General features: G+C 47.2%; 2 protein-coding genes across 4 annotated transcripts in view; one reads left to right on the forward strand and one right to left on the reverse strand.

Moving 5' to 3' along the window:
- WIPI1 (WD repeat domain, phosphoinositide interacting 1) overlaps nucleotides 1-8989 on the forward strand; it is a 37908-nt gene extending 28919 nt beyond the window's left edge. The window contains exons 9-13 of the mRNA XM_030828416.1: nucleotides 46-210; nucleotides 1271-1378; nucleotides 2960-3078; nucleotides 4115-4215; nucleotides 8447-8989. Of these exons, the coding sequence (XP_030684276.1) occupies nucleotides 46-210; nucleotides 1271-1378; nucleotides 2960-3078; nucleotides 4115-4215; nucleotides 8447-8494 (541 nt within the window). The 3' untranslated portion in view covers nucleotides 8495-8989. The remainder of the gene's footprint in view (nucleotides 1-45; nucleotides 211-1270; nucleotides 1379-2959; nucleotides 3079-4114; nucleotides 4216-8446) is intronic.
- Nucleotides 1-13727, reverse strand: part of ARSG (arylsulfatase G) — a 155050-nt gene that overhangs the window by 23133 nt on the left and 118190 nt on the right. The window contains exon 12 of one of the 3 annotated variants that reach the window (XM_030828413.1): nucleotides 9413-10086. The exons of 1 other annotated variant lie outside the window; for it this stretch is intronic. In XM_030828413.1, coding sequence (XP_030684273.1) covers nucleotides 9812-10086 — 275 coding nt within the window. In that variant the 3' untranslated portion in view covers nucleotides 9413-9811. Of the gene's footprint in view, nucleotides 1-9412; nucleotides 10087-13727 lie in introns of those variants that run through there. One more of the 3 variants, XM_030828415.1, reaches the window with a different exon arrangement.

Raw genomic sequence — 13727 nt, forward strand, 5'->3', positions numbered from 1 at the left:
GGGCCTGCAGCCCGGTCCCATCATTGCCTGTGCATTACTCCCTAGTCGACCAGAAGAGCCTTCGACCTGGAGTGGCTACATGGGAAAGATGTTCATGGCTGCTACCAACTACCTCCCCACCCAGGTGTCAGACATGATGCATCAGGACAGGGCTTTTGCCACCGCACGCTTGAACTTCTCCGGACAGAGGAACATCTGTACCCTCTCAACGTACGTACGATGCCACCCACTCTAAACAAGATCACACTTTCATCAGTTTGTTTTTCCAAAGCACAAAAATCCCCAAACCTGAAAAGAAAAAAAGAAAACTTGCCCCAGGCTGGGCACAGTGGCTCACATCTGTAATCCCAGCACTTTGGGAGGCCAAGGCAGGCGGATCACCTGAGGTCAGGAGTTTGAGACCAGCTTGGCCAACGTGGTGAAATCCCATCTCTACTAAGAATACAAAAATTAGCCGGGTGTGGTGGTGCGCGCCTGTAGTCCCAGCTACTCGGGAGGCTGAGGCAAGAAAATCACTTGAACCCAGGAGGCAGAGGTTGCAGTGAGCTGAGATTGTGCCACTGCACTCCAGTCTGGGTGACAGAGTAAGACTCCGTCTCAAAAAAAGAAAAAGAAAACTTGCCCCAAAGGAAGGGTCAGCAGAATCAAACCCCTGCTTTTCCTATCTGACTTCAATACGGATTCTCAGGGGGCAGCTAGAAGTTGGCGTGGGAATTTTAGCCTTCTGGTTATAACAACACTGTCTTAAAAACAATTCTTATTTTTATGTAATTATGTAAAAAGCCTCCAGGTCTGTTTTCTCGGTTCAGACTCCTATGGGGCTGACAGATGTTTTAAGAAGTTTAAAGGAGTTTATTCAAAAGTTGAACATTTTTAAAATTTCACAAAACTAACCAGCAAAGACAGTAAGCCAATCCTCCATTTACCCCCTTTCTGTCTTGGTTAAGGGCAGAGACGCATGTCAGAGGGAGACTGCGTCCCATGTAGGGAGCTAATGTGTTCGCTAGCTATTGCTTTTCGCAGGGTCGCAGCATCTACACTCACTTGCCTCATCCACACTATTACGTTCAAAGACAAGAAATAATCCTCAAAGTAGATCCCAAGGCCAGAATGCAAAGGAATAGCCAGAAGCCCAGACCAGATCAGTGGGCTAAGGGTTTGTCAAAGGCAGAATCTGGTGACAGCTAGGGTGAGGGGGGCTTTGTCATTGGAAGCGAATCCATCACCCATCTTCGTTGTCATCACGGTTTATGTTTTCCTTGGCCCTTAGGATCCAGAAATTGCCACGGCTGCTAGTTGCATCATCCAATGGACACCTTTATATCTACAATTTGGATCCTCAGGATGGAGGAGAGTGTGTCTTAATCAAAACCCACAGGTGAAGAGACTGCTTTTCAAAAGACAGCCTTTCGAGAGCTGGTTGTGTAGAGTTGTCCCTTCGCCAAGAGCAACGACAAGCTTCAGTGCCCTTGCTTTGATTTGTTCTTCACTGGCAGTCTCAGTGGCAAACCTCTAGTGGGCAGGCGCTCTGCACTGGGCTCTGTGTCAGGCGCCCTCAGCATGTGGTAATCATCTGGAAAAGTGCCAGGATTAATAACACACAAGATGGTCTCCCCTTCGGCCCGTGCTCCTGACATAGCCCTGAGCTCACAGTGGGTGTTCAAAAATATTCCCTGCCACCAGGCATGGTGGCTCACACCTGTAATCCCAGCACTTTCGGAGGCCAAAGCGGGCGGATGGCTTGAGTCCGGGAGTTCAAGACCAGCCTGGGCAACATGGTGAAACCCCATCTGTACCAAAAACAAATACAAAAGTTGGCCAGGTGTGGTGGCACACACCTGTAGTCCTAGCTACTGGGGAGGCTGAGGTGGGAGAATCACCTGAGCCTGGAGAGGTTGAGGCTGCAGTGAGCCATGATCACACCACTGCACTCCAGCCTGGGCAACAGAGTGAGACCCTGTCTCAAAAAAAAAAAAAAAAAAAACCTGTTCCCTGCATGGAATTGAAAAGTGCTCTACCAGGCACGTTGACTCACGCCTGTAATCCCAATACTTTGGGAGGCCAAGGAGGGCGGATGGCTTGAGCTCAGGAGTTTGAGACCAGCCTGAGAAACATGGTGAAGCCCCATCCTTACAAAAAGAAAAAATATAAAAATTAGCCAGGCATGGTGGCACATGCCTTGTAGTCCCAGCTAGTCGGGAGGCAGAGGTGGGAGGATCACCTGAGCCCAGGAAGGTCAAGACTGCGGTAAGCCGTGATCGCACCACTGCACTGCAGCCTGGGCAACAGAGTGAGACCCTGTCTCAAAAAAGAAAAGAAAACAAAAGAAAAGCACTCATGCCTTCTGTGAACGGGCACAGACTGAGCTCTCCTGCTGTGGCCAGGGCACCAGAGCTGCCACTGCCCCCCACCGATGGCCGCTCTCCTTGCTAGCATGTCCTCACTTGTGTGTACTGGGAAGAGCAGAGGACTAATCTTTGTTTAGCCAATATAAGAGAAAGGGGCCATTTTGATGGTGTGCGACTGCCCCTGGCAGTTTCAGGTCACTTCAGCTCATCCTGGCCCAGCAGCATGTGGGTAGGTCTATGATTTAAACCCACAGAGTTGGCGGGTGGATCACCTGAGGTTGGGAGTTCGAGACCAGCCTGGCCAACATAGTGAAACCCCGTCTCTACCAAAAATACAAAAATTAGCCAGGCGCTGTGGTGGGTGCCTGTAGTCCCAGCTACTCGGGAGGCTGAGGCAGGAGAATCACTTGAACCCGGGAGGCGGAGGTTGCAGTGAGCCGAGATTGTGCCACTGCACTCCAGCCTGGGCAATAGAGCAAGACCCTGTCTCAAAAATAAATAACTAACCCACAGAGCTGAGCACAGGCTTCCTCGTGCTTTTCCTTTGGAAGGTGTTCTAGATATATGATGATTTCTTTTTCCTTTCACCCCCTCTTGATTGTCACAAGTAGCTTGCTTGGCTTAGGAACAACAGAAGAGAATAAAGAAAATGACCTCAGACCTTCCTTACCTCAGTCTTATGCAGCAACCGTAGCCAGACCAAGTGCATCTTCAGCCTCCACAGTGCCAGGTGGGTGGACACGGGGCCAACAGGGGAGCATCTCTAACAGTGACCTCCATCCCCTTCTCCCTCCACCCTCCCTCCCCTTCTCCCTCCGCCCTCCTTCCTCTTCCCCCTTCACTGTTACCTGGGGGTGGAGGCCCTCCCTCGCTTCCCTCCCCCTCCGCTTCTCCCTCTGCCCTCCCTCCCTTTCTCCCTCGCCCTCCCTCCCCTTCTCCCTTCACCCTCCCTCCCCTTCCCCCTTCACTGTTACCTGGGGGTGGAGCACTGTCCTTGAATTTTTTATTTCCTCACAGGTGAGGCCATGGTAATAGCCTTTAAACCTGGGACCCTCAACCTGGCAGGGCATTGCATGATATGGTCTTTTTCCTAACAAGTGGTGTTAACCCTTTGCCTCTTCAAAAATTCCAATGGCTCACGCCTGTAATCCCAGCACTTTGGGAGGCTGAGGCGAGCGGATCACTGGAGGCCAAGGGTTTGAGACCAGCCTAGCCAACACGGTGAAACCCCGTCTCTACTTAAAAAATACAAAAATTAGCTGGGCATGTTGGCACACACTTGTAATCCCAGCTACTCGGGAGGCTGAGGCAGGAGAATTGCTTGAACCAGAGAGGCGGAGGTTGCAGTGAGCTGAGATCATACCACTGCACTCCAGCCTGGGTGACAGAGTGAGACTCCGTTTCAAAAAATAAAAACTAAACTAAAATTTCCAAAGAGCCTGTAGTCCCAGCCACTCAGGAAGTTAAATTGAGGCAGAAGGATCCCTTAGGCTCAGGAGTTCGAGACCAGCCTGGGCAACATAGTGAGACCCTACCTCAACAAAGAAAAATTCAAAGAGGTAGGATGCTTCAGGCATCTGAAGTGGAAAGGCAGGTCAGGCTTAAAGATGGCAGATGGTGAGGATTATGACTTGTCCTAGGCACGGTCCCTCCAGGGGGAAGACAGCCCCTTTGCTCCTTTGCCCTTTATTTGAGCCCCACCTGCCAGGTCATGGCATAAAAGCAGATCCCCAGGGCTTGTTTCATGTCTCTTTCTTGGTTTCCAGGTTATTCCGAGGACGGCGGGGCGCTGCGAGGAGAAGTTATTCCTGAACATGAGTTTGCGACGGGACCAGTGTGTCTTGATGATGAGAATGAGTTTCCTCCTGTGAGCATTAGGAACCCGTAACTGGGCGGCTCAGTCTGTGTGCTTAGAAGGAAACCTTCACCTCATACGAGAGGCGGAGTCCCTTTCCCTGTTTTCTAGTCTATAACAACTAATCCTCTGCTCTAGTATTTGGAAAGCCATAGGATATTTGTTGTACTGTGTGCTTCGAATCCTACAGAGTAGGCTTTAGGTGTCGAGCTAAACCCTGATGGCATTAGAGTCACCGAATACTAATCCAGGGAGTCTTGGTGGCCTCCCTCCAGCTAGAGGCCTGGGATCCCTTACTTTGCTTCTGTAGCACTGACTCTGCTGCCTGGAAGGTAGGAACACGTGCCTTGCGTAAAACTTGTTTTCCTGAGGCTCCCATGGATGCTTTTGCAGAATGCTGCCTTCCTTGTGCTGGAGGGAATGGTTTCGGAGGGCTGGGCTGTGTGTTCAGGACTCTGAGCTGAGTTGCTGCACTCTGCGGACCAGCTTGACCCTCACTTACCTGCAGCTCTGGCCGGCAGACCTGCACCTCCCCGGCAGTTGCAGACAATCATTAAGAAACAACTGGCCGGGTGCGGTGGCTCACACCTGTAATCCCAGCACTTTGGGAGGCCGAGGCCAGAGGATTGCTTGAGCCTGGGAGTTAGAGACCAGCCTGGGCAACACGGCAAAACCCCATCTCCACCAAAAAAAAAAAAAAGAAAAAAGAAAAGAAAAAATTAGCCGGGTGTGGTGGCATGTGCCTGTAGTCCCAGCTATTCGGGACGCTGAGATGGGAGGATCACCTGAGCCTGGGAGGTCGAGGCTGCACTGAGCTATGATTGTGCCACTGCACTGCAGCCTGGGTGAAAGAGTGAGACTCTATCTCAAAAAGAAAAGAAAAGCAATTGTGTGCTCTGTGGAGGGCAGGAGCTTGCCCGAGCACCTTTAGCTGGGCTTCCCAGCAACCTGCTCAGGCTGTTCCCACAGCTAGGGCCCTCAGGGCTGGCTGAGTGCTGGGCGTGGCATCTTCCACCACCTGCAACTGAAGACAAGATTCTCTCCTGAGAGCCTGCCGGGGCTTCCTTAACTTCTGATTCTTCAAGTTCCCATCTGGAGTAACATACAGACCGCTCTTGTGAGCTTCAGTCAAAACATCCCAGGCAGTCAACCTGAAATCATTTCAAGATGGAAGTACTGATCTGTTTTGTTTTGTTTTTGAGACGGAGTCTTGCTCTGTCACCCAGGCTGGAGTGCAGTGGTGTGATCTCGGATCGCTGCAACCTCTGCCTCCTGGGTTCAAGCAATTGTCCTGCCTCAGCCTCCTGAGTAGCTGGGACTACAGGCGTGCACCACCATGCCCAACTAATATTTTGTATTTTTAGTAGAGACGGGGTTTCACCATGTTGGTCACGCTGGTCTCAAACTCCTGACCTCAAGCGATCCACCCGTCTCGGCCTCCCAAAGTGCTGGGATTACAGGCGTGAACCACCGCTCCGGGCCGGAAGTAGTGTTTGGGCCATGACTTGGAGCATCAACTCCTAGCGCCAGAGAGGAGCCGCCACTTGGGCATTGAAGCAATGTCCATTAGGCTTTGTTACGGAAATTTCTCTTGATCATTATTTTGTGTCCGTTGAGATTCCAATTGTAAAAGGATGGAGTGCAGGTCTGGCTTCTTTCTCCCGCAGATCCCTGGAACCCTCTAGTGAGCACATTTGGCTTAGAAAACAAAGCTGCTGTGGGGCCCTGCATGCAGGGCTGGGAGCTGTTGTTTGTGATTTCTCACATGGGCTCTGCGGATCACAGCGTGAGCTTTTACATTTCTGGCTTTCAATAGGCAGGTTGAAAGAGACATGGCTGGCAAGTGAAGTTTATATCTTAGTGGCGGAAAGCAGTTGTTCTTAAAAATACTAATTATAAACTTCAAAACCTCTGTTGGCATGCTGCCTAACTATAAACCAGTTGTTTTACCTTTGGGTTCTCATGGCCCCAACTGGCCTTAAAGGGCGTTTTTCTGCACCCTCAAAAGGCGGTGGTTATTTACCTGAAGTTGAGGCTTCCAGGATCCAGAGCACTCTAGGTCACTGTGGGGACAAATGGGACCATTCTGCTCTGTCAGGGTTTACCGCATCCAGACACTCACTAGGTTCCATTTCACTAATTTTGGTAAAAGTCTGTAACTACTATAAAACATTATTAGATCCTTAATTGTAATCACAGTAAGCCTTGCAACCTCTTATAGTTACAGAATTGGGGTAATGTGGATATTAGCATCTAGGAGGTAGTTCCTTGCCAAAGAACCTGTATAAAATAATAGGTACCTTGTGCAGATCATTTGTTTGGGGTAAAAAGGAGGAGGGGAGGTGCTTAATTGAAGAACCAGTGAGAAAGTTTGTCCTGAGGCCTGTGTGCCCATTCAGTGCCAGGAAGCTGGGCGTGAGCCAGTTGTTTCTTCTCCCTCCTAAGGACCAAATGAGTGCAAGTTGGTTGAAATTGCATCAAGAATTCTTATTATACACAAGAAATACTTCCTGCCAGTGAGAGAAGTCACTGAACAAGGTCCCTAGAATGGGTGTTAGACCCTTGTGAGTGTCGGGCAGCCCCTGTGTGCAGGGCTAGATGTCATGGTAGCCACCAGCCTCTCAGCCTGCCCTCCAGCCTGCAGGTAGATGGTGATGAGGGGCAGTGCTCCCACTAAGGCACTGTCTCAGTAGCAGGCAGGCTTCTCCATCTCACCACATAAGGACCAGAGGCATGTGTGCTCCTGGGATGCTCTGTCAATATGGCCCATCTCAGTCATGCCTGAATTGGCAGAAATGTTCAATGAGGGATGCTGGGGAACTTCCTCTCTGTGTCCTTATTCTGAATTGTCATGCCTATCGCAAATCTCTGTGCAGAATTCGCATCTTTACTCACATTCCTTAAAATCTTCTAGGACCACAAAAGGCTCTTGGAGTCTCAGCTTGGTTAAAATCGCCTCTCGTAGCGACGAACATTGAGTAGTCTGCTGCAGGAGCTCTGTGAGCCGCTGCCTTAAGAACGCGGGTCATCACTAGTGATCTTTTTAGAACATATACTGACACTTCCCTGCATAGGATCATGCTTGCCTTCTTGGGATTTACTTTTGCTCTGAGAGCAGTGAAAGAAAAAAGACTTGATCATTTCTGGTCCTTACAAAGCTGCTACATTCAGGAGGATGAGAAGCTTTTGTTTCAGGAACAAGCCAACCTGTACAAGTCTCTGTATTTTGTGAGACTAGTCCCAGTCTTGTGAGCAAGAGTCAGGAAATCAGGCCCAATAGTATAAACTGACCTTCCCCCCCCCTTTTTTTTTTTTTTGAGATAGAGTCTCACTCTGTCCCTCAGGCTGGAATGTGTTGGCGTGATCTCCACTCACTGCAACCTCCACCTCCCAGGTCCAAGTGATTCTTCTGCCTCAGCCTCCCAAGTAGCTGGGATTTCAGGCATGCCACCATGCCCAGCTAATTTTTGTATTTTTAGTAGAGACAGAGTTTTACCATGTTGGCCAGGCTGGTCTCAAACTCCTGACCTCAGGTGATCACCCACCTCAGCCTCCTAAAGTGCTGGGATTATAGGTGTGAGCCACTGCGCCCAGCCTAAACTGACTTTTTTTTTTTTTGAGATGGAGTCTTGCTCCGTCGCCCAGGCTGGAGTGCAGTGGTGCAATCTCGGCTCACTGCAGCCTCCACCTCCCCGGTTCAAGCGATTCTCCTGCCTCAGCCTCCTGAGTAGCTGGGATTACAGGTGAGCGCCACCATGTCCGGCTGATTTTTGTATTTTTTAGTAGCGATGGTGTTTCACCATGTTGGCCAGGCTGGTCTCAAACTCCCGGCCTAGTGATCCACCCACCTCAGCCTCCCAAAGTTCTGGGATTACAGGCATGAGCCACTGCGCCCAGCCTAAACTGACTTTTTAATAGTGATTGAGCAGTCCATGTTTACAAGTAAGATGAGCCTTTAAAAAATATATACATATACACATACATATACATATAAATACATACACACACACACACACACACATATTTTTATACAGTCAGTATTTTCTAGAACTGTGTCATACTTGTCTACACCTAAATAAGCTGGGTGACTGTTCTGTGGCCATGAGCGGGGTCAGACAGAAAAATTCCGCAGTGCCCAGCCTCTCCCTGCTCACTCTGCGTGGGCACAGACCTGTTGATAATTCACCTGCCTACCAGCCTTCTTCCTGAGAAGAGTAAGGCCATTCTGTTTTGATTTTGGTAGATAATCTTGTGCCGTGGAAATCAGAAGGGCAAAACGAAGCAATCATGATGAGAAGCACACCTCAGAAATCAGGACATCCCCCCTATCAGGTGGTTTTGGAGAAAACAAGGAAGGTGGAAGAATGGAGTGCAATTGTGTGAGCAGAAAGGGGGGACAGGAATCCCAGGTGCTGCACTGCTTAAACCACAGGACCTGGTTAACTCCTCACCAAGCTTCCCGCGACCCTGGTTGCCAATGGGCGCGGGAGACATTGTATACACGTCATGCTATTTAAAATATGTTCAAACCATAGTGTAAATGCTAATTAACCATATTGGTATATAACCGGAATTTTATATTAAAAGGGGCCTCCTTTTTAAATATATGCCGTGTAAAAAATGTACTTATAGGAACATCTCTTTGAATTGTATTTCTTGTATATTACATACTTAGAGAGAGAGACTATTTTAGCCAGGCAAAGTCTTTTTTGGCTGTGACTGGAATAAATCATTTATTACTTGGGAGTCCCATTTTGGACACTAATAATAAAATCATGGCAATGCATTTTTGAGGTTTTTATATGTTTTTTTTTATTTCCTTGTGGTTATAGGGGACAGGAGGAACTCTTTAACATCTTTTAAATACAATCATTTCACCCTTAAAAGGAGAGGAAGGGGATTGGGCCACAGACTTATCCATGGACTCGTCTGCTCTGAGATCTGGAAAACGACCTAACTTTGGTCTAAATCTGTGCTCCTCAAGGCATTGTTTGCCAGAAATGTAGGATTTCAGGCTCCACTCGAGACCTACTGAGACAGAATCCGGATTCTCACAAGATCCCAGGTGATTTGTTTGCATATTAAAGATGGAGACCGGTGAGTACACTGGTTTATGGAAGGAAAAAAAAAAGAGAGAGAGAGAAGCTCTGCCCCAGATACTAATTAGAATGGATTTACGCCAAAATGACCAGAGAAACTGGGAACCAGAGAAACAAGGAAACTAAAACGTATTGAATATCTGCTCTTTGTCAGGTAACGTGCCAGGCATTTTCATGTATGCCTTTATTTAACCCTCAAAATCAACTTCCAGGTTAGGTTAAACAATTGCCCAACTTCAAAAGCTGGAGCTGGCACCTGTGCCTGAGTCCAAAGCCCATGTGCTTCCCATTAAGGCACACTCCCTGCCCAGAGCCAGCACGGCCCAGCGGCTCTCAGGCCGGTGTGGAGGAGGGACAGGCTACAGAAGGGATATGCGAGGCTAACTCCAAAACCAAATTCCAAGACTAAACTAAAGCGTGTGTTTGTAAAGAGGGTAAAAATAAAGTTTGGAAGCAACTTGCCTGTCTAATTCCCAGATATTCCTCCTCATGAAATAAAAATTGGTCTGTTATGCGGCTTGACAGCGGCAGGCAATTTGGTAGGGATTACAGCAGGGAGTTACTGAGGGGTCCTGAGTGTAATCTGTGCTGGAGATATTGTCATTGGCAATGTCTTGAAGGACGTCTGCAAGAACCTTTCTGACCTCAGGCAGCACAGCCTGGTACTCCACACCACCTCTTTCTAGAGGCACAGCTTCTGCGATATTGTCTTCCAGGTTGAAAATCAGAGGAAACTTATGCTGCAGCTCAGGCCCGGTGCTCCCATCACATGCTCTGGCTCCACCTAGAGAGGGAATAACAACAAATACCTCGCTAACCCTGACAGTTGCCCTGTGTTGTAAAGACGTGAGCTGCAAGTGATTATACATTAATTCAAACATACCAGATAACCAAATGTTCCAATGATGGCTGTCTCTGTCAAAGAAATATTACCTTGAGAATCTATTTGCTCCTTCCAGTGATGATCCTGTGGTCCAAAATGTTTTGCTTCTTTCATTTCTGTTTTCGTTTTTTGAGGCAGGGTCTGGCTTTGTTGCCCAGGCTGGAATGCAGTAGCATGATCCTAGCTCACTGCAGCCTCAGTCTTTTTGGGCTCAAGTGATCCTCCCACTTCAGCCTCCCAAGTAGATGGGGCTGCAAGCATGCACCATCATGCCCAGTTTTTTTTTTTTTTCCAGAGACAGGGTCCCCCTATGTTGCTCGAGCTAGTCTCGAACTCCTGGCCTCAAGCAATCCTCCTGTCCCAGCCTTCCAAAATGCTGGGATTATCAGCAGGAACCACTGCACCCAGACTAAAATGATTTGGAAGTTCTCCTTGAACTTGCCTTCAGGGCCAGTAGAACATTCATTCAAGTATCTTTATTGACACAAAATCAGGATATAATTATTTTTTCAAGTTAGAGTCTCGCTCTGTCGCCCAGGCTGGAGTGCAATGGCGCAATCTTCAGCTCACTGCAACCTCTGCCTCCCAGGTTCAAGCAATTCTCCTGCCTCAGCCTCCTGAGTAGCTGGGATCACAGGCACCTGCCACCACACCCGGCTAATTTTTGTATTTGTAGTAGAGATGGTGTTTCACCATATTGGCCAAGCTGGTCTGTTGGCCAGGCTGGTCTCGAACCCCTAACCTCACGATCTGCCCACCTCGGCCTCCCAAAGTGCTGGGATTACAGATGTGAGCCAGCACACCAGCCAGGATTTAATTTTTTTTAAGTATCTTTAACCCCTCCCCCTTAGGAGTAAATTTGATTTTTTTGAAAATCGATTTCTTGACTACCAACTGGTGAATCAAGTAGAAAGGCAGGTGAGCAATTTCACTTTGGGTTGAAGATGACAGTCTTACGTGGATTCAAATCTGGCTGTGAAAGCCATCCAGAAGAGGAACGACAAAAATGTTTGGAATGATAGCAGCTTCCTTGGCTGTTCATGATTCCGGTGACTTTTTTTTTTTTTTTTTTTTTTGCCTTTGCTATAGAAAAAGTAGTTAAGGGTCTGATGGAAATAAATATAACATAATTAAACAAAGGGAATTAAAGAAAAAGATAGCCCTCAAAATTACAAGAGTTCCTAAACACTGACTTTGCTTCTGAGCTTATCAGCAGCCAAACATTAATGAGGTAGAAACTTATCAGTTACTCAGGAGAAGCAGAGCTTTTTCTGGCACTAAAATCTGAGAGAAATTCTTCCAGTGGCTCCCTCTCCTACAGGGAACCCTGTAGGATAGAATGCTCACTGGCATTCTTATGAAAAATAAAACTGAGATTAGGATGGTTCCACTGATGACTTCTTATCACATCCTTTACTATATGATGAGGGCAGGCGCCAACATGCAACTCAATACAAGGAAGTCTGTAGGGGCAATGCCATACCACCTAAGGATTCAGCCTTCTGGTCCAGTCTGGCCAGAAATAAAATTTGAAATATTTAGGAGAATAGGTAGATCTCAAAGCCTTTAGACAACCCTTTTTTATTACTGGTTTTCCTTCTGTGGCTGAGAGTCAAGTTGATCTGTAGAGATTAATAGTTGTTGTCTTTGCTTAGAGTTTGGAGTAATTTGATTATTCCTCATTGCCAGTAAAGGGCAGTGACATGAGCTTTGAAAAACACTTCATGCTAGGAGTAGAGACTGTGTCCCAGGACTGAGGGATCTGCCTAAGATCAAAGGAAAAATCTGAAAGACTTGTCCTAACAAAGTGTAAAACTAAGGCTTTATAAGTTCAAGGGAACTGACTACTGATTAACTGCCAGTGAAAACAAAAATCAACACTCTCAGATAACAGAAATCAGAATTGCTACAATGCATCACCAATGATGTCCAGCTTACAACTTTTAAGGACGACTAAGTAGGAGGCTCCCAGTTTCTAGTCTGGCACGTAAGGAGGTCGGCAGTCATCACTTCATTCTAACAAGTAAAAAGCTGAACAAACTAGAAAATCAACAACTCGGCCAGGCGCAGTGGCTCACGCCTGTAACCCCAACACTTTGGGAGGCTGAGGCAGGCGGATCACAAGGTCAGGAGTTCGAGACCAGTCTGGCCAACATGGTGAAACCCTGTCTCTACTAAAAATACAAAAAATTAGCTGGGCATGGTGGCGGGCACCTGTAATCCCAGCTACCCAGGAGGCTGAGGCAGGAGAATCACATGAACCCAGGAGGCAGAGGTTGCAGCGAGCTGAGATCATGCCACTGCACTCCAGCCCAGGCAACAATGTGAGACTCTATCTCAAAAAAAAAAAATCAACAACTCTTATTAGGTCTTTCGGAGAAGTGAAGTCACAGGGCAAACTACTGCCCCCAAAATTAGAGAGACAGACAAGCAAATAGAAAGAATCACAACTTAACAGAACAGAAACCCACAAGCAGAAACATCTGCAAGAACCAGTGCCAGGAGTAGGGAAACCCTGAACTGTAATTGACAAATTGCTGGAGACTCAGTGTGAACAAGTCTGAGAGATGAAAATCTCCAGTGGGTCCCAGTTATCAAGCGCCACCCCCAACCCCCCCCCCCCGGCACCCAAAACACACACACTTTTGTGATTTTTACCTCCAGGAGCTCAACCAAGTTCTTACAGTAAATATTGGAGAAAAATCTCTTCATCCTTCCAAAAGGGGTAGGAGAAAAGTAATTTTTAAATATATCAAAACGTTCTAGTTTTCTTAACAAGGCCTGCCCTCAGGAGAAACTATTTTACCAGAGCTTAAATTACTTAGGTTTTTCTCACAGCTTAACTGACCTACGGGTTGGGAGATACCCAGCTGTAGCCACTCTAGCTGTTCCACCTAAGAGGAGGGAAGGGAAAGACTAAGAAGCACTTGTGAAGTTCACAGTCCAAGGGCACAGGCTCACCAAAACTAATAAGACTTAATAATAACCTACCCAAATGAGAAGGAACCAGAAAACCAACTCTGGTAATATGACAAAACAAGGCTCTTTGACACTCCCCAAAAAATCACACTAGCTCACCAGCAACGGATCCAAACCAAGAAAGAAATCCCTGATTTGCCTGAAAAAGAATTCAGGAGGTTAGTTATTAAGCTAATTAGGGAGGCACCAGAGAAAGGTGAAGCCCAATGCAAGGAAATCCAAAAATCAATACAAGAAGTGAAGGGAGAAATATTCAAGGAAATAGGTAGCATAAAGAAAAAACAATTAAAACGTCAGGAAACATTGGACATAACTTATAGAAATGCAAAATGCTCTGGAAAGTCTCAGCAATAGAATTGAACAAGTAGAAGAAAGAAATTCAGAGCTCGAAGACAAGGGCTTTGACTTAACCCAATCCAACAAAGACAAAGGAAAAAGAATAAGAAAATATGAACAAAGCCTTCAAGAAGCCTGGGATTATGTTAAACGACCAAATCTCAGAATAATTGGTGTTCCTGAGGAAGAAGAGAAATCTAAAAGTTTGGAAAACATTTGGGGGAATA

The sequence above is a fragment of the Nomascus leucogenys genome, chromosome 14, assembly GCF_006542625.1.
Source record: "Nomascus leucogenys isolate Asia chromosome 14, Asia_NLE_v1, whole genome shotgun sequence".
NCBI classification, from domain to species: Eukaryota; Metazoa; Chordata; class Mammalia; order Primates; family Hylobatidae; genus Nomascus; species Nomascus leucogenys.